The sequence below is a fragment of the Lichtheimia ornata genome (assembly GCF_029851405.1).
Source record: "Lichtheimia ornata isolate CBS 291.66 chromosome Unknown scaffold00039, whole genome shotgun sequence".
Lineage (NCBI taxonomy): Eukaryota > Fungi > Mucoromycota > Mucoromycetes > Mucorales > Lichtheimiaceae > Lichtheimia > Lichtheimia ornata.
Window position 1 is genome coordinate 176,028 of NW_026695359.1, and position 21,078 is coordinate 197,105.

The following is a 21,078-nucleotide window of genomic DNA, read 5'->3' on the forward strand; positions in this document are numbered from 1 at the left end:
CTTTTTTACGTGTACAGCAGATAGCCATTGTATAGAAGCAGCTTTATTCACGTATAGCATTTTGTATCAATACACACAACTTCTCACGGATATATGGATATGGGTTATGGCTTGGTGGAGGCCCTAAGTGAAAGCTGTGGGACCGGTGATTGTCATGCATCCAGGAGTTATCCGCGTGTATGGACCACAGCAAGTAGTGTATGCTTTTATCTTCAAGACTTGTCATACCTTTAGCTTCTCCTTCAATTAACTCCCAGTTATTGCATCTTGGTGTATCAATCTCTTCATCGCTTTTATGTACATTCATATTACACATAAATGAATAGTTCCGTCATCAGAGTTGTCAGGAATCTCAGTAGACAAAAGTGACTAGCGGCCATTTCTTGTTGAATAGAAGACTATCCTTATGTTCTTGCTTACGCCCATCACGCATTTTGGGTGTATGAGTGCTGTGTTAGTTAATTGCCGTGCCATTTGCGACGGCAGTATGCCCCCATCCAAATAAAGCAGGATATCAATGAAACCAGTGATCCTGATTGTATATGTGGATATGCTGTGTGATAATTCTTACCTTGGCACAAATCTGTGAAAGAGCACACGGCATGATAACCGCTATAATCATGCAGCTTCATTGGTCAATCAAAAAACGTCCGCAATCTTAGCCAGTAAGTGCAGGTCTTCAGCGTTTACCACTCCAAACCACATTAACGATGAAGAAAAAGGTATGCATTCTGGCGTAGCCTTTATTTATGGTTTACAATTCAGCTTCTAAGTTGTTGCTTCTACACCTGCTCATGTCATAGGTACTGCTCATGGGAAAAAGCGGCTCAGGCAAAACGTCTATGCGATCTATCATTTTCAGCAATTACATTGCACGCGATACACGTCGTCTTGGTGCTACAAGTAAGGTGTCTCAGTGAAATAACACGGCAGAAGATCTCATGCATGAAAATAGTCGACGTCGAGCATTCCAACGTCAAGTTTCTGGGCAACCTTGTGCTTAACCTTTGGGACTGTGGAGGGTATAGTAAACGATAGACTCTGCTCCCTCATTTCTCGGGATTAATGCGCTTTTGTAGGCAGGAAGCCTTTATGGAAAATTACTTTGCATCACAAAAAGACAGAATATTCAAGAATGTGGAGGTGTTGATTTACGTATTCGATGTTGAGAGCAAAGATTGGGCAAGTGATTTGCACTACTACCAGTCATGCTTGGATGCAATCCGTGCCAATTCTCGAGATGCCCGTATATTTTGCCTTATTCACAAGATGGATTTGCTTCCTGAACAACAACGAGACGAGGTAATTTAACTACTATGGGATAAGTGATGATCATGTTTTGATATTCGAAAATCATGTAGATGTTCAATGAGCGTATTACTGAATTAAGACAGCGATCGAGACCACTCCAAATCCAAGGATTCAAAACATCGATTTGGGATGAAACATTATATGCGGTAATGCAAACCTATAGTTGACTTCACAAGTGAGGATACTCATCCTTTCCGACACCTCTACTAGGCTTGGTCACAGATTGTACATTGTTTGATACCCAACATCCGTATCCTTGAATCGCATCTTGATCATTTCTGTCGTACATGTGATGCCGATGAAGTTGTGCTATTTGAAAGGACAACATTCCTGGTCATTGCCAACGCTGCCACTATTCAACACCAAGACTTGCATCGCTTCGAAAAGATTAGCAATATCATCAAGCAGTTCAATCTCGGATGCAGGTAATACCATTGTTTATATCTTGGATCTCGACGTCGTTGGTAACAAAAGGTATTAGTCGATCACAAACGCGGTTCAAAAGTATGGAAATTCGTGGGAGCACGTTCACGGCCTTTATCGATGTTTTGACCAACAACACCTATGCGATGGTTATCATGTCTGATCCCAGTATACGTAAGTGTGCATACTTGAAAACGGGCTCACAGCGGCTTTGTGCTCATGCATTTCATTGTAGAATCGGCTGCTACATTACTTAATATTGCCGCCGCTAAGAAACATTTTGAAAAACTGGAAGCAACTCGATAAATGTAGTGTACATGATTAGCCTTTTTTTCGCAAAACTTAGCATAGATATCCTTCGTTTAATTGTGTTTGATATATATATATACACGGCCCGATGCATATGTAAAGATCGATTGTGTGCAGATATAGCATGGATGTGTTATCAAGTAGACTAGGGGGGTTGGGATTTTACGTATTTTGGGATACCTCTCGAAAACCAACATACGAGCGGTACAATGTTGTGCTTAGCATTGTTGGGCTAGTATGTTGACGAAAACCTATTGCAAATGGATCTTTAAACAAGCAGAAAATGGCTGGAGGGAAAAGGAGCTCAAGAACAGCTATCACATGACCTCCGTTTCCATCATTTGAGCCGGTCGTTTGATTTGATCTGGACATAATGATACCTTTTCCTTCTTCTTTTCCCAAAACCCCCATCCACTTTTTACATACACTCTAATGCACAGAGAACTGCTACACCGACACTCATTTCCACCATGCCAGCAAGCAACATCTACATGTAGTACAGCTGGCATTTCAAGTATCATGGATAAACATGGCAATGGTAATGACCGTTTTGCCGCCACATCTCCAGATACAATGGCGAGAGATACAAGGGTGATCCCACCGGATGAGTTGGACCTGGATGTTGGTACAAATGGAGTGCCACAAGACTTACAATTAGTCACGGACATGGAGCCATTTGTCAGTCCACTGACAGAAGATAATTTGCTATATCACACGAATTCTGTAAGTCAATGTTTTGATGCTCGACATTATTGTATCATGTGCTAAATTCGTACGGCTTAGCATCCATCAAGTGAAGATGCACGCTGTAGCTACGTTGAAGCATTTGTTACAAACCAAACTCGTATGCTTCATATAGAAGCCGAGCTACGGCGTCGTACACAAATGGAGATTTCTTCACTTGTGCCGCTAGACACGCTCTCTGTGAATGAAGAAGTTGTTTCGGAACGCGTCGTGGATGATCATACACAACACCAATCAACCCGTGCATCGTTAACCCGCTCAAGTAGTCTCACTGGCGGTCGCAGTGATAGAGGATCTCCTCATGTAAAGAACAGCAAACGACCGGTTTGGCTGCAGCTTTTATTCAGAAGACGTAGCGCCAACATGCCATCCACACCACTTTCACCTCCACCCGTCAACTCCTCGCTATTGGAGAGCCATGAATTGCCAAACAGCCCAGCAACAAGTAGCGCTTATCAGCAGTATCATGAGCAAACAATGACAATGCTACACGAAGACATTCACAATTTTACCAATGGGAATTTTAGATCTGCACAGCGTGACTCTGGCATCTCAATATCCTCCACATCACGTGGGACTCATACCAAACGTGCTAGGTTGAGTCTCCATTTTGCACCCCAACTACGTTCAGTGCGTGAGGAAGGACAACAACCAGCACAACATGACGATTTGCTTGCATTCCGGTATCCACGAATGATTCACAGACGAACTTTACGCGATGCGGCCATGCGTTTACTTTCATCTACGGATGATCAGAATGATGACCAGCTCAACAAACGTTTCTCAGCTCCTGGTATATATTGTCCATTTCAGCTGGCCTAGGAATACTTATAACAACGCCATCCTGTACTCTTATAATCGAATGCTGGCCATGTGGCCATATTAAAATTACATCTTGTTGTCATTTTAGCAATAGTGTGAATGAGGCAATCCTAGTATCATCTTGTGGAATTGTGCATGTGATTACTGCGATAGGCACATCAAGCATTCTTTCTATGCGATGGCTCTTTTTGTCGATGGTAACCTAGCACCCATATGCAGCATCATAAGTTCTCATTGATGTGGAAGGATGCAATGCTACACTTTTAGGTCCCAAAGCCTGATTGGCCGAGACAACCCAAGCAAACCACAAAATCATGATGTTGCTCTTTCTCTCTCCTCCGCCCCCTTCAAAAGACAGCAGCACGCGACAATGAACGAAGCACAATCCAATGCCAGTGCTTGGCCCGATCCACCATTCCTTTACAAACGATACACAGCAGACAATCTCGACAAACTTCACAGTGCCAAAAAAACGGGTGCTTTTCCTGATACGCCTATTACCCAACCCCTGTACCCTGATTTCTCCCTCAAAGCACTTGAGCCTCCACCGCCACCTTCCGAATCATATACCATCTTTGATCAACGATGGCAAGTACACGAAAGTCTACAGTCGTTGAGTGATATGGGTGTGCGACAACTTTTCCCTGAAGGAAATATCGGTAAATGTTACTATTATGCAGCAGACTTCTGGGGCGTTGGTATTCATGTTGTATTACAAAGATCCTATCCGAGAACTCAAGAAACTTAATCGGAATCTGATGGCCCAATATCTACAGCTTTTACAAACGCTCGTTGAAAACCCTCAAGAGGTAAATGCCGTGTATTGTATCTAGCAAATCAATCTCATTGACATTACGTGCTGTTATTCTAGTATGGGCAAAGGATAGAAAATATCAGCACTATCTTCATCAATATGCATCATATCCTTAATGAATACAGGCCACATCAAGTGAGTTCAAATCATGGCATTCAAACTTGAGTATTGATTTACCTGTATGGGGGAACAATAGGCAAGGGAGACTTTACGGCTATTGATGGAGAATCAGATTACGAAAAAGAAGGAAATGGCAGCTGCATTGAGAGAGTAAGTAATGTAGAGATCTATTGAAACTTTGTCAGAAACTTATCCAACTCTTGTATAGCAAAAGCCAGAAGATGCTACGCGATTTACAAGCATACGGGGAAGATACGACGAAGCAGTTGCTCACAACTGATGAATCCCAAAACCATCCACAACCATCAGAAGCAATTGACGCATCAAATTATAACGAAGATACAACAATGCAGGAGCATGAGAATACCCAGATAGACATGAATCGACACCGTCAAAACATGCTCTCTATGATCGATGATATTCAATGATTGATTAGCGTAATGGAATTACATGGTTTGGTCAATAAAGTAGCAAAGCAAATACAAATGATCTCAATGTCTTCTACAATTTATTGCCCTTCCTTATATCTGCTGCTTAATGCAGCGCAGATCTCATCCACGGTTTTGGTTTCTTCATCAGTCACTTGAACTCCATCTAGCATAACTAATCTTGGTCGGCACTTGATACACAAAGCACGATAGCTTTGTCGTCGCTCATTCCAATGTTGTGGTAGAGCCTGCATGAATGAGATATCGCGAGAAGTCCAAGTCTGGTCATGCTCATTTACAAGATAGCTTGCAATGCTGTTGACATTTCGTGTTTTGACTGGAGGATATAATTTGGCTGTAACGGGGTTTTGACGCAAGTCCAAATGCTGAAGACGTCCCAATGATTTTATCGTTTCGAGCGTACTTGAGAGGCTGTTGATACGATTGTCGATCAAAACAAGTTTACGAAGATGTCGTAGTTTTCGTAGAGCATGTATCTCCTTCAGGTAGTTGTGGCTCAAATATAATGCACCAAGATTTGGAACACGACGGCTGAAGTCCTCTGGTAACTCTTCAAGTTGCACTGCACATAATTCAAGATACTCGAGAGTGAAAAAGTCAACAATGTCAGAGATGTGTTTCAAAGCATTGCCGGACATGTAGAGCTTTCGTGCGGCACGCAAGTATTTCATGTTGATCTCCCTGGTGTGATCGTATAATTAGAATTCCTTAGCGTAAAGGGACACAAGATACTTACACTCGTTGACCGCCCTGGTCCCGCATAGAAAAGTTAGCTAATCTTGGAATGCACGATAGACCAATGATCCGCACAATTTGGTTGTCATCCATGTACAGCGTACGCAAATCAGGAAAATTACTTCCATCAAATGCTCGAAGGCGATTATAGCATATACGTAGCACCTTGAGTTTCACCATTGGACTTTCAAGATGAATCCACTTGATATCATTGTGATCTACGTATTACGACGATAAGTTTTCTTTAGATCAGCTGGATTCACATGGTAGTTACCGAGCATCAGCACACGCAAGTTGACTAAGCCCTCAATCGAATCCAGGCTCTCGATTCGGTTAAAAGATACATCCAACGTTTCCAAATTTTCCCTAAAGAATACCATTGATCAGTACCTAACCATCGTGCAAGGAAGTGAATTAATAGCGCTTACATTCTTGTTGCTTGAAATACCAGTTGCTTGATGGAATTTGCTCTTAAGTTCAAATGAATAAGCCCGCGCATGTTCTTCAAAGGGCCACATGAAGATATCTTGTTGCTTTCAGCATGGATCGTGCGCAAGTGATGTAGGTGGCTAACTCCTGAAGGCATAACCCGCGTTAACAACGTTAGTATGTTGAACCACGTCTCAATAAATTTCCCATTTAACATACCTTCAAAGCTATTGACGGCATTATTGCATATGTCTAAATATTGTAGATTGGACAAGTGCTGAAATCCGCGAATAGTTACAAGTCGATTCGTTTTCGCCTTGAGCGTTTGGAGTGATTTTGGCAGTCTCGGCATATCTAGTAATGCGTTATTGGACCTAAGTTATAGATCAGTATCTTGTACTTGTAGTATGCAGTATTCTCTTACACATCGATAGCCTCTAGGTTTGGAACTATATCTTCAAGATCAACCAAGGTGGTCAAATGCTGGTAACTCAAGTCGAGTGCGCGCAAAGTCCGCCAATGCATGAATGGCTTAATAGAGCATATCCTCTTGGCGATACATTTGATCCCGTGTTCGAAATCGACCTCAGGTTGAAACTTGAATCTCGAGCGCAGCTTGTTCAGCATTATCTCCTCATCAGCTTCTTGATGGATTTCCAAATCATGTTCCTCGAAATGTCGCAATAAGCTTTGTACAGCGTCGCTGTTTCCACCCAAAGATGCTCCATCGGTATTGTCATCTTGATCCACCTCTGTAGATGGTTCCTGCGGACGCTGCTTCTCTTCAGGGATCCAAGGCTGGGGAAATTCTCTTTCAGTGTCACGAGACAGCTCGCGCCATTTGGCATCTTTCATCTGCCTCTGCTGTAACCAAATATCAAATGTACTTGCAATGCTAAGGTTCCTCCCTTCTGTTTTCACTCTTGTGAGTATATAGTCATTTTCTTTTCTAGAGATTTTTCAATACCTTGGTTACGGGTATGCAATGTTGGTATAGAGGGTCCACCACCGGTATTTGAAGGATTCCATCTCGCTGTGTCGTCTGCTGTAGATCTCTGGATAACTTCCTCTTCATTTTCTTGAACCATCTCGAAGCGACCGGAGATTCCTGATTCCTCAATGCTGCTGCTTATATGCGATAATTCATCAATTGCGTCATTGTCTTCGAGAGCATTGTCTTCGATCATGTGTGTGGGTTCTTTGTGAACATTGTTGCTCTGTTGATATAGTAACTCGTCTTGGTCGTTGGTCCATTCCTCAACAAAGCTTGACACCGAATCGTCCTCATCCTTGGCAATCACTTTCTGAACCTCCACCTTATCCTCCAATGCCTCGCTTTCATGTAACTCATGCGGTCTCAACATGTCAACATTGTCAGAATCGCTCGCTTCGAAATCGGTCAGCTCGTCAAAGCGTTCGAAATTCAAAAGTGGCCTTTTCATAGGTTGTGGTTGTGAAGGTGTGCACGTTTCTGAGAACGAGCTCTCGTTACTTTGGGATGTATTATGTGAAAGCATTCACTACCAGCACGTGTGTCGTATGTAGATGAATTTTGTATTTGAACAAAGAAACCTGAATTATGGACGCCATTGGTCTAGGCTAAGGTTTATACAATGAACAAATGAACTCGAATTGCCTATCCGCAATAAAAACATGCGCTTTAAGTTCGGTTAAACCAAAAATATAGTCTATTCTTATGTCAACACGATCGCCCTTGGTGAATCCTTCTAAATGAGGCATCTTGATGGGAAATTTGGCAAGCTTTCGCACACCTGGATCAGTGGTATAGCGTGGTATTGAATTGCCACCATCGTAGACGTAAAGATCAGCTATAAAAGTTTGCTTAATACATGTCAAAACCTGATTAATAAACCTACCATCAGTATTATGCGGATACACTGCCCAAAATCTTCTGCTAATCTTAGTGTTGGCTTGTACTTGCTGGCCTTTGCTCGCAATCACATCGAAACGTGTTGAACATCGTTTGACCCCATCACTCGTTACTACTGCGGTATCTTCCAAATCCAATCCCTCTTCGAAAACCATCCGCGTGCGTAGTCCATACGTATAGCGGAGTATCTTGCTTGACACCAACTTGGGCTTGGTGATATAGTATACTGCCCCTCGAGCTACAGCGATATCACCACGAGGCGCCATTGCAATAATAGGAATTCGCGAATGAAAACGCTCTTCCACAATCTTATACAGATAGTCTGAGCAGCCAAAACCACCAACAAGAAACATTGCATTCACGTCTGTGCCTGCCAGCTCGAGTTGATCTTCAATCAAATCGATAACTTGATTAAACACCGGATTGTATACCTTGTCGTTGAGCTCCTCAGCTTGCAAACGGATGCATCCATTCTGGTTCAATAGATGGTTAATGACTGCAAATTTTGCGTTTCAATGCTACTGACCTCTTCAATTAACGAGCTCGGGGCCCCTTGACAATGCGATAATAAGCTAATCGGTACAGGGAGGAATTGGTCTTCATTGCCACTAAAATATGGCTATACATGATTTGACATTTATTTACATGCGAAAGATTCCATTGCATATTTGACGTTACCTTGATCTTTTCAGTGAACGTATCCATCATAGTTTCTACTGCACAGGATGATGCAACATCTGCTGGTAGCTTCAATTTCTCCATTAACAAGGCACGCATATTGCTGTCAATAAAAGAGCTTCCACAGGATCCTCCTGATGCACTTGTGATTTCCTCGAGCGACTTCTCTTCTCCTTGTGGCCAATGCATGTGACTATAATAGTACCCATGAAAAGAGGGGGACGTAAGCAACGAGCATGTTTTGCAATTTTGACAGCTACTTACTATATAATAAGATCCACTGTGCCACCACCTGCATCAACTATCATGAAATTTTCTTGATCCTGCACGTTCCAATCGCGAGATTGCTTTTCACAATAAATGGCCGCTGCCTCGGGCTCAGTTACCATCACCAGTCGTTCGGGAGGATCGCTCTCTTGTATTATATTTGCCTGTACCATAGCCTCACGCATGAGAGCTTTCGCTTGATCATCCCATATTGCGGGAACAGTGAGGCACTAACAGCTTTGTTAGTAAATCTTAATTGGTCCGAGTAATGTGCATAATCCTTACATAACGATATTGTTCACGACCATAGCGATTTGCTCCTGTCTTTTCCATTTCCTCGCATACATAGTCATGAAATACTTGAAGATAATCCGCAATCGCATCCACGGGCGATTGATCAGGCAATAAGAACGAGGTATCTGACGCTTTTTCGGTACCATAGTCGCTCGCTAAACAAAGCTTAAAGCGCCGAACTAGGCTCCCATCCACTCTAGGCTACATACATCATCCATCAGTCTCCTTGCTATGTTGATATTGACCAAATGTATCAAACCTGCAAGGAAAGTCGACGAGCGCCTTCACCCCAATCAACAAGTCGATTCGAGCGTCCGCGATAATACAGCAAGCTTGGCACCTTGGCATAAAATCCAGAGTGTTTTGGCCATTTTACGATATCATACACTTCCTCATCATGTGCGTACTTGTAACAGCAACCCTACTTAACAATACCCAATCCATAAGCAACTCATCATATGAGATAATAAAACATAGTCGACTTGCCGAAAACGTAGTCCCTGTTCTGTGACATCAGTATCAGCAGCTACGCATTCCTCGATCCACGTTCATCTCTTACCAAAGTCAATGGCAATGATGACTGGAAATGTTACAGCCAAAGGCTCTTCAGTGTTAAGTTCGCTTGCTGGTCTGTATCTCAAGTCGGGAGCCATTCAATCTTGGATAGTAAACAAAGCAGCCAGCAAAGGTGCATAACAACGCGGGATTTCTTGCTGATCGTTTGTCTGCTCACAACCTCCTTCAACCAATAGAATTAGTTCCAACACTGTATTTTGCTCTAGACATTATGCTAAGGTAGACCTACATAGGAACGTTCCAATCCTTGTATCACCAGGCCTTGTTCTGAAGAATCCAATACAAATTTGCTTCATCATGCTACTATTCGAGTCTCACTGCACATGCCTGATAATACGAAAGCTGCTTATCCAACTCCGTTATGCCACTGCAACATTGCCGGCGATTCCCTTGACCTTGCTTTTTATTCTTTCTTTGGGATACTCTACATGTGTTCTCATGTCACTGCATGAAATCTTGGCATCATAATAGAAAGGGGGAAGCGGCGTTAATGCTACATGAGATGGTCAATATATATCTATTCATACATCTTTATGAAGCTCATTCACACATCGGCTCATTGTCCTCTTATTGCACACACGTTAAAAATTATGGCCTTATCACCGATATGGAGGATATGGACAAAGAAAATACATTCTTTGTTTCATTATACTAGATGAAAGCGGTGCATCTCGGATGAAAATGATGCGCTTTTTATTACTAACCTACACGCTTAAAACAAGACATTATACAAGATAGTACTCGTAGTCTACGCATGACACACTATCAGAAGTTGAGTAATCGGATCCACTAGCTTTCAGCCTTGATCGCAATTTCGTTGGCCGGAGCAGACTATGATATAAAGGCCGCCACGCTGTATCTATCTCTTCTCGAGACACCAACATGAACTACAATTGGCGCACCATCGATATTGACCAGTATGATGAAGACGCATACACTGAAGACGAAATATTAGCCAGCTTCGAATCGCAAATGCCGGCTGACCAGGCTGAAGCATTGGCACAAACGCAGAACACGGATGTACGCAATTTGTTGACGCGGTAAGTAGGTGGTCTTTCGTACCGAATTCAGATAGATGAAGAAACTAATACCTATGACTAGTGGTGAATACGGCAATGCTCTGTTGCGTGCATTAGAAGACCCACCTTATGGCCGTCATCTCACTCAAGCAAAAGTAAGTTCCAGCGACAGTATAACTTTTAAGGCTCCAGCATGTGTTTAACGCGCTAGTCGTTCATAGGCAATCATCACACAAACAGTGGTTGATACACTAAGCTTAATCCGAGCAACCGACATTGAATCCACTATATCCACCTTGAACTTTGATCAGAAGGACCTTTTAATGAAGTACTTGTATGCTGGTTTGGCGAAACCCGAGGTGTACAACTCAGGAGTTCTCTTAACATGGCATGAAAAGGTTGGCTGAGTAGAATCCATAAATAACTATGTTAGTGATTAACCGAGGATTATTGTAGTTGACCAAGATAGCCGGCACAGGTTGCATTGTGCGTGTGATGTCTGACAAGCGTACTGTCCTTTGATGTTTATACACATGTCACTAACAAAGTATCACATAAACAACATTTTTTTTCACCTGTATCGGTTTATTTTCGCTTGTGGGCTTGATCTATTGTGGTTGGTTTGCTTCACTCTTAAATGCATATACTTACCTCCTGAGAATTCGGACATTTGAGTGTGGATCTTTAATGGGGTCTGGGTGACAAGCGGTCATGGAATCCCTGCATCAATTACCCAACAGCAGGTTTACGCGCTCATGGTATCACAATAATTGCAATGCACTAAATTGACATACACATCAGATGAGACGTTGGCAAGTCTTGGCTCGGATTATACTTTCCCCTTCTAATACGCTGGATTAGGTTAAAAAGGCCATAAAAGAGCACTCTTCCCGAACCCCAACTTTTGTATTTTAACACTTCTTTTACCGCTATGGCAAACAAGTTGCATTTTTATGATATTGCTCAAAGAGTCGTCCAACAAATTCGGAGGTATGGACCTGGTGTTATCCCTAGAGCCATGTTCGCTAAAGAGGAAAAAGTGAGGCCGAGTCCAAAGCCCATCAAACGCTACGCAGCTATCCAGGCAATGCCAACAAGGCTGAACGCAACAAGGTATACGGTATTGAGCACCCTGGATCCACTGGTGTGATTTATGTGATGGATCGTGCCATGCAACATGGTTTTACATATGGCGACTCGTCCTGGGGTAAGGCGCCATGTATACTACTTGCAGCTGTCTTTGTTGTGTCTAACCATGTTCCTCATAGCCAATTTTGGACAGGGTGCACCAGAAGGTATGGTCAACGATTACAACTCATCAAAAGACCGAGTTTAACCGAGAATGCTTAGTTGGTCATATTGATGGTTGTGCCGAAAAGCCAAGCAATATCGAGATACCTGTGGAATCTTACGAGTATGCCCCAACTGCTGGTATTAAACAACTGCGAGCTGCTGTTGCCAACCTTTACAATGAAATATACCGCCAAGATAAGTCATCCAAATATACATATGAAAATGTAAGTGTATGCACCGTAGAGTAAAGTACCAAGATGGATAGCAAAGTTCCATACGCGTACTTAACCCATCACTGTTTTCAGGTGTGTATCGTCCCTGGTGGACGTGCTGGCTTGACAAGAGTTGCAGCTGCTATCGGTGATATTAACGTTGGCTATTTCCTTCCAGAAGTAAGTGTATATGGTATGCCTTTTGTAACTAGCATAGGCTAAGATGATGGATGATACCAGTATACAGCCTATGAGCAGATGCTCTCAGTTTTCAAGAAGTTTGTACCTATTCCCACTACCCTGGACGAAGAGAATCGATATCATATTGATCCATCCACGATTCGAAAAGAGATATCGAACCGCGGTCTGGGCCTTATTGTAGCCTCTAATCCCCGTAACCCAACTGGTCAGTTGATCGAGAACGAGGAATTGAGGGATCTGGTTACTATATCACGAGAACGACATGCTACCTTGGTCATGGATGGTAATGAACCCTTTCACACGCCTTATTACATACATATTAATAGTATCACGCGAATTAGAGTTCTACTCGGCTTATATTTACTCGCATGACGAAAGTGAGAATGGAAGAACCGTCAGCATTGCTGAGTTCGTCGAAGGTAATATTGCTGGCTGGAGAATCAGCAATTTACGTCCAGTTGAATAATACCTTTGTGGGTTTCCGGTAGATGTGGATGAGGATCCAGTGATTATCATTGATGGCTTAACCAAGAACTTCCGAGTACGTAAAGAATGGTTGACATCTTATGGACATCTGATTGAACAATACGCTGGTTTAGCTTCCTGGTTGGCGCGTATGCTGGATTGTTGGGCCTAAAGATGTCATCTCCTCGATGCAAAGTTGTGGATCATTCCTGGAAGGTGAGTCATGAGAGCTTTTATCTTAGCATCTTACGACTTACAGATCAACGAATGCTCGATAACAGGAGGTGCCAATCATCCACTTCAATTGGCAGCTATTCCTCTGCTTGATCCATCGACGTACAAAAATGAAGCCAAGTACTTGCAAGCCCATTTTAGATCCAAGCGCGACTTTGTTCTTGCACGTCTCGCCGAAATTGGTCTCAAGGTCAAAGTGCCACCTGTTGCAACGTTCTATGTCTGGCTTGATTTAAGTGCCCTCCCATCACCTATCGACATTGGGCTTAACTTTTTCGAGGAATGTCTCAAAGAGAAAGTGTAAGAAACTAGATATCCATTGCGATTACGGATGGCTGTAGCTCACATGCGTCTTTTATAGTATCGTTGTGCCTGGAATATTCTTTGATGTAAATGTAAGTATCATCGCGAGGAAGTGTAGACAAATGTCATAAGACCGGTTGTTAACGACGTTTCTTTTCATTAGCCTGCAAACCGACGTGAATTATTTGAGTCACCATGCCATCACTTTGTACGTCTCAGCTTCGGCCCTCCTATGAGTGAGCTCGAAAAGGGTCTAGATGCTATCGAACGAGGTAAGAGGTGTTGAGTTGACAAGAACGTATATATATTAAGTTGGCTCACGAAACTTTTTTCAGTGGTTGCGAAATTCTCTAGTTAATTGTGATGCGTTTCCGCTCTCTTTTGGCTATTCAATATCAATCAAATAAATGATGTATCATTGAAGGACGGGACGAAAAAGAATCCTGCGTATCATAGTTTGCAAGGCATAAACGATAGGCCATTGATATGCATAGAATCGTAAGGTGCACGAAAACTTCCACCTTCTCTCTTATTTGTTGTCAAACCTAGAAGCAAAAGTAGGATTATATAAACCTTGCCATTGTACATACATTGCTTGTCATCCACTGACTCTTATCATCTGTTTCTCTGATTAAGTATAAATAGCTGGCCAACAAGTCGTGATAAGCACAATCGATCAGCCTTACGCTTAATCCTACCCTATTGCCGGATGATAAATTCAGTTGGGTTGTGGTTTCCTCCATACTGAGCCGAGAATAAACCTTTGGCTTTTGATGCAGTGCATCATGATTTGACCATTATGAAGCTGACAATAGCCAAGAGACGTTTATAACCCTTGGCGAATGAAGTATGCAAAACAATATACGACATTTATGTCGAGCGTTTTTCTGATAGCGTGATAGGCATGTTCGTGGCACCAATAGCAATGCAATAATGATGATAATAGTAAAATATCTTCACGTAGAGAAGTCGTTTATTCATATGGTGTTGTTGAGGTGTTCGCAAGGATTAGAAATAAAAGGTGTGATTAAAAGTGATAAGAATCAAGTACTGTGAGATTGATGTCAGTGTTTTAATACGGGGCCAGCCCTTTATATACTTTTGTCTACTATGTGGTTGTATTCGTACGATGATGTTTGTATTATTGAATCAGTATTATTGTAAATGTGGAATGCCTGCATTCCTATCATGTTGCATGAAGCATCTATTTTCCGATGTTGCCAGGGATACAACAGTTGTGGGGATATTATTGCGTGATAGGAATGTGGATGTAAAAGTGTCAAACGGGAGATCAACACATACACTTTTTGCACCGACAACAAAATGAACCTCAATCTTGGCATTGGCCAATACAGACCGTTAAAACACTCGCTGGTAACACTTTGAGTGAGAAACATATGGTTCAGTAGGTGAGTTGGTATCTGCATGGATGCGGGTTGTTAAGCCGCAGTCAGCAACACGGACCTCAATAGTCATCATCACCATAGGTTTCGATTTCCAATTTTGGTGGGATCGAGCTTTCGCCTCCCGCAATATAGTTTCATTAACTACCAATAACTAACAATATCCAACTGGAATTACGACGAGCTATTCTATTGCTGGGGTGAAAAATTTCCTCTTCCACCACCACCGCCACCACCACCACTCCTCCCTTAACATCCTACTAGCCTCTCTTTTTGGGGGGGGGGAGGTAGTGGTAGTAGTATGATGTTGATGTAATGATGATGATGCACAACTTGAATGCTTGATGGTGATCATTGTGGCTTTGTGGGAAATAAAATTGCAGAGTAGTAGTCATAATTCACATGCACTTCATTGCACATATTCGTTTTTGCCTAGTCCTCCATTTTCTGCTATTGCGCTACTATCCCGGCTAGTAAGCATTGCCATCTCTTGTCATTTCCTGTCTCTGTTCTTGTTAGATCCTGCCTCCATTCCCTCATTCTAACCACCCTTACATTTATCGCTCCTCCTTTTGCACATGTTGTTATTAGCTACGAATTGAGAAGAATGCCTCCTAATGCCTGTGTACTGCTGTACTGTTTGCCAATAGAAGATAATAAATCGTTATCAGCTCCTAATGCTTGTTTGACTATGACTATATTACGCCTTCCACGATTGTTACAATCCCATACACATGCACATGACATGATGCATCAAAGATAGCCAAAAAGCCTTATGATACAGTGTGGGTTGTTCCCTTGCCTGATCAAACTAGAAGATGTAGTGTATCATAGATTTCGGCAATTAACACTTATCAGCATCAAAAATTTGAGCTGGCTCATCAACAATGGTATTTCATGCAGATACCTCGTTATTGCAGCATTCACTTTTCCCCTTAGTATGAAATACATGCAACTTATTGTAATAAGGGAATAGCCATTTAATTGAAGGGATGAAATATACAACTGGTAATAGATGAGCTAGAAAAACTATATACTAATGATTGGCGCCATAATCCCATATGCGTACTTCACCGTCGTCAGAAGCAGATATAATTTTAGTATCTCCAAGAGCCACAGCAGTTACAGGTCCACTGTGTCCTTCCAAAGCATGCATGCATTTTCCGCTTTCCATATCCCAAATACGTACTGTTCTATCGTGTGACCCGGATATAACGCGTAGGTTATCGAAAGCCAATGTCCATACACCTTCGACATGACCAAAAAGAGTACGTAGACAAGAACCGGCAAAATCCCAAAACTTGATTGTGTTATCAAGAGCTGCCGATACTATGATTGGTGTATCGGATAAAGAACCAGGGATTGTATCGGCTAATTGTGCTGTAGACCATCGTTGATCACCTTCTTCTGATGCGCATGCAGGTCTGAAAGGGAGTTGTCGACTCGCACTGCTGCGATTGATTATATCTTGAGAGCCTTGTGATGGTAAAGCTTCTGTGCCAAGTCGATGTTTGAACCCCTTTGGGCTGGGTAATACAATTTGCACCTGGCCAACATGTCCTTGTAGAACCTTGATGCAAGACCGTGTTTGTAAATCCCATATCCTAATGGTGGAATCATCGCTCCCGGATAACAGTTGGTCGTTTGGACAAAGACGCACAGAGTTAACCCATTCTGTATGGCCAGTTAATGTGCAACATTCACCGGCTTGGAAATTCCATACGCGTATAGTACAATCGGTTGATCCACTTGCAAGCAAACGTGAGTTGAAATGGAGACCAAGCACACCTCCTCTGTGTCCTTCGAGTGTTCGTATACATTTCCCAGTATGCCAATCCCATATCTTCAACGTATGATCCATTGCGCCGGTAACTAACTTCATGTTGTCAAATTGTAACGCCCTTACGCACCGTGTATGTCCAGTCAATTGTCGTAACTCTTCTCCAGTCTCTAGGCTCCATACACGCACCGTTTTATCATAAGATCCCGTAATTACGACATTATTCGAGTCGCAAAACTGAACGCACATGACACCATCCGTATGCCCTTGTAAGATGCGCATACTGTAATTGTTTTGACGCCAATTGCGTTCCACCATAAGTCGTTCGCTGTATACTTCTTTCCATGGTCTCCTCTTGACTGTTGTTGATGATGGCGAATGCTTCTCTGTAGGATACAAATCTCCTTCAAACGCTTCCACTGAAACACTGGTCTCTAATTTGGCTCGTTTTGGTGCTGATAAAGTTGCCTGCGTATCAGATCCGCATGCGATATGTAGAGATGCACTTTCTCCAAGCCGATCTGTTATTCGTCGTTTGGGCTTTTTGTCGAGTAAAGGAAGACCCCATCCACACTTTGTACATTTCTTGTCGATATGTTGTTCACACATTCTGTGCCACAATGCATCATCATCGGCAAGGGACTTCCATGATTGTGAAACTTGAGCAGCATGGCAAAGCGACTTGGCATCGAGATACGAGAAGATGCGTAGTGATAATTCATGAGGAAGTATTGAGCTGAAATCGATTCGTAGTAATGGCTTAATCTCATCATACAAGAACGATAGCTGTGGCATACAACATGTTGATAGTAAGCCTTTCAATATAAGAATACGCTGTTCAGCTGGCGCTGCAGAGAATAATGACCAGATATGTGTAATCGCTGCTCTGTCTGATGTTGGTAATCGCTCCATTTGCTACAAGGAGTTAACATGAGTTGTCATTGTTCTCGTTTCGTGGTGCTCCACTCACCCTCTGCACATCTTGAAAGTTGAATGAATCAGGCATTCGTCTCCTCGTCAAGTCTGGTCGATGTCGATAGCATAGCTTTCGTGAGTTCGATACTTGAGTAGGTACATGGCGAGATAAGAAGCTGTGGTGTATCTCTGGTGTACTTTGGTGGCCTGAGTAATTATCTTCACTATTCATGTCTGAAGAAGGAGGACCCCGAGCCCATGATCTCATCATACAAATTATAGCTGTGCTGCACCCCAATAAAATCATTCAATTTTGTTTTCGAGAGCATTGTACATGTAATTACTGTTAGGTTAATATCAAAAAAATCACTATAGCTACAATCCAATCTTATTATCTATTGCTACGATCAACAGATGATTCAGCGATATCCTTTTCAAGTTCCTTGACCTTCTCTCTCGTCTTTTCCTTCCAATTAGGGTCGCTTTTGCTTAGAACTGCAGGTGGTTCAGTAGCTGACGTATCTTCGATCACGATATGGCTATCTTCTTCCCATATTTCAATTCGTGGATGAATCGAATGATGATAAGCCTCCTCAGCTTTCTGTGCTTGTTCTTCCGTCACGCCAGGTATGTCGGCTACTTGCTCAGCTTCTTTCTCGGAATGAGGCTGTACAGGTAAATCATCATCATTAGATGGGTGGTCAGAAGATTGAAGGCTCTTGCTACGGCGGAACATATTTCGTAGAGGACTGGAATAAGATGTAGCATCTGCATTATTTTCATCCGCAGCTTCTTCTTTGTTTCGACGGAGCCAACTTCGCACGCTTGAAACTGAAGCTTCATTCTTTTCCACATTCGCATTGGCTTGCATGGCACCTCGGGGGTTTACAGGTTCCAAAAAGCGGATACCTTGTAATTCAGTATTGCTTGGAGCAGTCGATTGTGAAGCACCATAATGATCACCCGGTATTCTTTCGTCATCAGAGTCACCAGGTAGAAAATCTTCTTCTGCTGTATCATCGATATCTATCGTATACCCTTTGTGATCCATAGTGTCGCCGGTATACGCTGCTGATTCCTCTTCTTTTTTACGCTCAATAGTGTTGATCAACGTATTACGCTGGGTTTCACTCATGATTGGACTTTCCCCAAGATCACCATTCTCTGCCTGACTGCGTCTAAAATTAAGTGGTTGACCGAACTGCAATTTAGGTAGGCGAACGACATTGTTGCTGCCAGTGCTAGTAATTGATAGGGTCCGTGTTCTGATTCGCTTGCCGAGTTGAAATAGTGGGATCGTTGTACCATGGACCAAGGTTGATGCAAGCACAATAAATAGTACCACAGGGCTGATCAGCTCGATAATGACCGGTTTTTCGACCTCTTCTTCATAAATAGCTTCCATTTGTTCTTTGGCAATCATCGAGAGAAAGACTGCGCCAACACCCATGGGACCAAACCATCCACTGAAAACTGCCTCACGATATGTTTTGATGGCTGGCATGAAAGGTTTAAGGGCGACAACGATAGGAAGGCGGCGGAAAAGCAAGATCAGGATAGCAATAACAACCAATCGCCAAGGAGTGAGGCCTAACTCCTGGTTTCCAAAATCAGACCATGGCTACAAAATACCCACCATTAGTATTATTAGCATACCCAACTTGCACGTGGTATACTCACAATGATTGCCCCAATGTAAACAAATACTGCCAAGTTCAGCATCATGTCGATCACATCTTGAAAATGAGCCTCCTCTGTTTCTTGACGAAACCAATCATCCCATGAAAATGCATTGCCAGCAGCAAAACAAGCAAGAACGTCATCGCTTCCTGAGAAACCGGTCATACTCATTAAGAAGAGCTAGGAAAGATATATGAGTTATCCAAGCGTATAAAGTCATTGAGGCGAATTACGTACTGCAAGTGCGATAGCAAAGCAAAGGAATGATGGCTTGTCAATCAAATGACTATGCAAATATACAGCAGTGAGATTCAGCGCACACCTATTCAAGGATTGTCACAAAACTTACTTGCGTTCAGACCATTGTAGGATCTTGCGAGCAACGTAGCCGACAACAACACCAATAATGATTGATAGCACGATCTGAAATAGACATGTTTCATAGATCCATTTTCCAATAGCCTTGCCCGTGCCAGGTTCGCCAATGAGAAATATAGCCAAGAATAGAAAGGGAAATCCCATTCCATCATTACCGCCACTATTATCATTATTAAATCAAAATTTGCTCCTTGTTATTCGACTTTCGTTCATACCTTTCTGCAGAGAGTGCATTGCGGATATGTGCAGGAACGTGCTTTTCTGCAAAACGTCCCTTCACAACAGAGTTTGCTAAAATCTATTTTCAAAGTTCAGCCCATCTGGTGTTGATTCATCTTGTGTATCGCTATACTTACTGGATCTGTAGGACATACGCATGCAGCAATTACGAGAGCGTTAAGCTAATGAAAGTCAAAGTAAGTACGCTAAGAGAACAATCAGCTACAACAAGATACATACATAATCCAATGTTGGTATCAGCGCCCAAATAAATAGACCGCTAACCAACCACATGAAGATCATGATTGGTATCATCAGCATAAAGTACGTCAACCACTCCTTCCGCAGGTAATGCCTGTTAATTCATCAAACATTATTAGTTAAGCGTAGTCTATGCCTTGAATGTGATATATACTTTGGTAAATCGATCCCAACGGCCATCACCTAAACGTGTATCATTAGCATTAAGTCATTGAAAACATCATGGTTCTTATTTGGTACCTGAATAGCGATGACACAACGAGTTATCTCTTTGGTGATTTCATCGGTGTCGTTCCAATCATATGGATTAAATCCGTTTGCAACTAGCGGCCCTGCAATTATGCCCACGACCAAAGCAACAACTAAGCTTATGGGGTCAGTACAACCATATACATATTAAGAACTTGAGAAAGAGACTTACATGCTTCTGATATAAAGAGCCGCTCTTTAACGAACATAGATACAAAGCCAAAAATGACAATGAAGCCGCTCAGGACAGCGATTGCGATTGTGAATTTCGAGAATTCACCTGGTATAAGTTCAACTGACATTCACAATTATCGTAACTGACTCTATAATACAAGGTAAAGAGGATGATAGTGCGAGTAAGGTAAAAGAAAAGAAAAAAGAAACAAGGAACTGAAAAGAAAAAAAGGAAGAGGAGGGAAAATGCCGTTTTATATCTGTTGGCCGATAATGTTGTTCCGACATTGCCACTCTCCGCATTTGATGAAATCCCTGTTCTGCAACATGTGGTAGATGATCAACAGGTGTAGCTCACCTGCGTCCACAATCTTACGCTGGTTAGTGAAAACCCTTTTGAGCGTTATGAGGTTCTCATGAGTACTCTATG

General features: G+C 42.4%; 9 protein-coding genes across 9 annotated transcripts; 5 read left to right on the forward strand and 4 right to left on the reverse strand.

The window, feature by feature from the left end:
* Positions 1-812: 812 nt before the first annotated feature.
* On the forward strand, positions 813-2,040 carry O0I10_007825 (uncharacterized protein; the record flags this gene model as incomplete). Its single annotated transcript, XM_058487837.1, has 7 exons — positions 813-903; positions 956-1,022; positions 1,080-1,302; positions 1,362-1,457; positions 1,522-1,736; positions 1,793-1,908; positions 1,970-2,040. The coding sequence occupies 7 exons, from the start codon at positions 813-815 to the stop codon at positions 2,038-2,040; spliced, it is 879 nt and encodes a 292-aa protein (XP_058341415.1).
* A 522-nt stretch (positions 2,041-2,562) lies between these two features.
* Positions 2,563-3,609, forward strand: O0I10_007826 (uncharacterized protein; the record flags this gene model as incomplete). Its single annotated transcript, XM_058487838.1, has 2 exons — positions 2,563-2,766; positions 2,827-3,609. 2 exons carry the CDS (start codon positions 2,563-2,565, stop codon positions 3,607-3,609), a joined length of 987 nt encoding a protein of 328 aa, XP_058341416.1.
* A 370-nt stretch (positions 3,610-3,979) lies between these two features.
* On the forward strand, positions 3,980-4,971 carry O0I10_007827 (uncharacterized protein; the record flags this gene model as incomplete). Its single annotated transcript, XM_058487839.1, has 5 exons — positions 3,980-4,268; positions 4,330-4,418; positions 4,481-4,558; positions 4,620-4,693; positions 4,752-4,971. 5 exons carry the CDS (start codon positions 3,980-3,982, stop codon positions 4,969-4,971), a joined length of 750 nt encoding a protein of 249 aa, XP_058341417.1.
* An 80-nt stretch (positions 4,972-5,051) lies between these two features.
* Positions 5,052-7,673, reverse strand: O0I10_007828 (uncharacterized protein; the record flags this gene model as incomplete). The annotated part of the gene is made up of 7 exons (XM_058487840.1): positions 5,052-5,673; positions 5,729-5,945; positions 6,002-6,093; positions 6,156-6,303; positions 6,376-6,530; positions 6,581-7,067; positions 7,124-7,673. 7 exons carry the CDS (start codon positions 7,671-7,673, stop codon positions 5,052-5,054), a joined length of 2,271 nt encoding a protein of 756 aa, XP_058341418.1.
* Positions 7,674-7,755: 82 nt separating this feature from the next.
* On the reverse strand, positions 7,756-9,939 carry O0I10_007829 (uncharacterized protein; the record flags this gene model as incomplete). The annotated part of the gene is made up of 9 exons (XM_058487841.1): positions 7,756-7,985; positions 8,034-8,520; positions 8,574-8,666; positions 8,726-8,918; positions 8,990-9,222; positions 9,278-9,487; positions 9,546-9,707; positions 9,773-9,786; positions 9,846-9,939. The coding sequence occupies 9 exons, from the start codon at positions 9,937-9,939 to the stop codon at positions 7,756-7,758; spliced, it is 1,716 nt and encodes a 571-aa protein (XP_058341419.1).
* Positions 9,940-10,744: 805 nt separating this feature from the next.
* On the forward strand, positions 10,745-11,403 carry O0I10_007830 (uncharacterized protein; the record flags this gene model as incomplete). Its single annotated transcript, XM_058487842.1, has 4 exons — positions 10,745-10,902; positions 10,964-11,036; positions 11,103-11,279; positions 11,338-11,403. The coding sequence occupies 4 exons, from the start codon at positions 10,745-10,747 to the stop codon at positions 11,401-11,403; spliced, it is 474 nt and encodes a 157-aa protein (XP_058341420.1).
* A 409-nt stretch (positions 11,404-11,812) lies between these two features.
* O0I10_007831 (uncharacterized protein) lies at positions 11,813-13,947 on the forward strand (the record flags this gene model as incomplete). The annotated part of the gene is made up of 13 exons (XM_058487843.1): positions 11,813-11,871; positions 11,922-12,088; positions 12,150-12,176; positions 12,232-12,398; positions 12,480-12,566; positions 12,627-12,870; positions 12,929-13,006; positions 13,076-13,128; positions 13,187-13,268; positions 13,334-13,586; positions 13,648-13,681; positions 13,753-13,861; positions 13,925-13,947. 13 exons carry the CDS (start codon positions 11,813-11,815, stop codon positions 13,945-13,947), a joined length of 1,383 nt encoding a protein of 460 aa, XP_058341421.1.
* A 2,081-nt stretch (positions 13,948-16,028) lies between these two features.
* On the reverse strand, positions 16,029-17,919 carry O0I10_007832 (uncharacterized protein; the record flags this gene model as incomplete). The annotated part of the gene is made up of 2 exons (XM_058487844.1): positions 16,029-17,687; positions 17,743-17,919. 2 exons carry the CDS (start codon positions 17,917-17,919, stop codon positions 16,029-16,031), a joined length of 1,836 nt encoding a protein of 611 aa, XP_058341422.1.
* Positions 17,920-18,078: 159 nt separating this feature from the next.
* O0I10_007833 (uncharacterized protein) lies at positions 18,079-20,776 on the reverse strand (the record flags this gene model as incomplete). Its single annotated transcript, XM_058487845.1, has 10 exons — positions 18,079-19,308; positions 19,368-19,547; positions 19,605-19,653; positions 19,717-19,905; positions 19,961-20,043; positions 20,102-20,146; positions 20,205-20,319; positions 20,380-20,408; positions 20,466-20,587; positions 20,647-20,776. 10 exons carry the CDS (start codon positions 20,774-20,776, stop codon positions 18,079-18,081), a joined length of 2,172 nt encoding a protein of 723 aa, XP_058341423.1.
* Between the last annotated feature and the right edge of the window lie 302 nt (positions 20,777-21,078).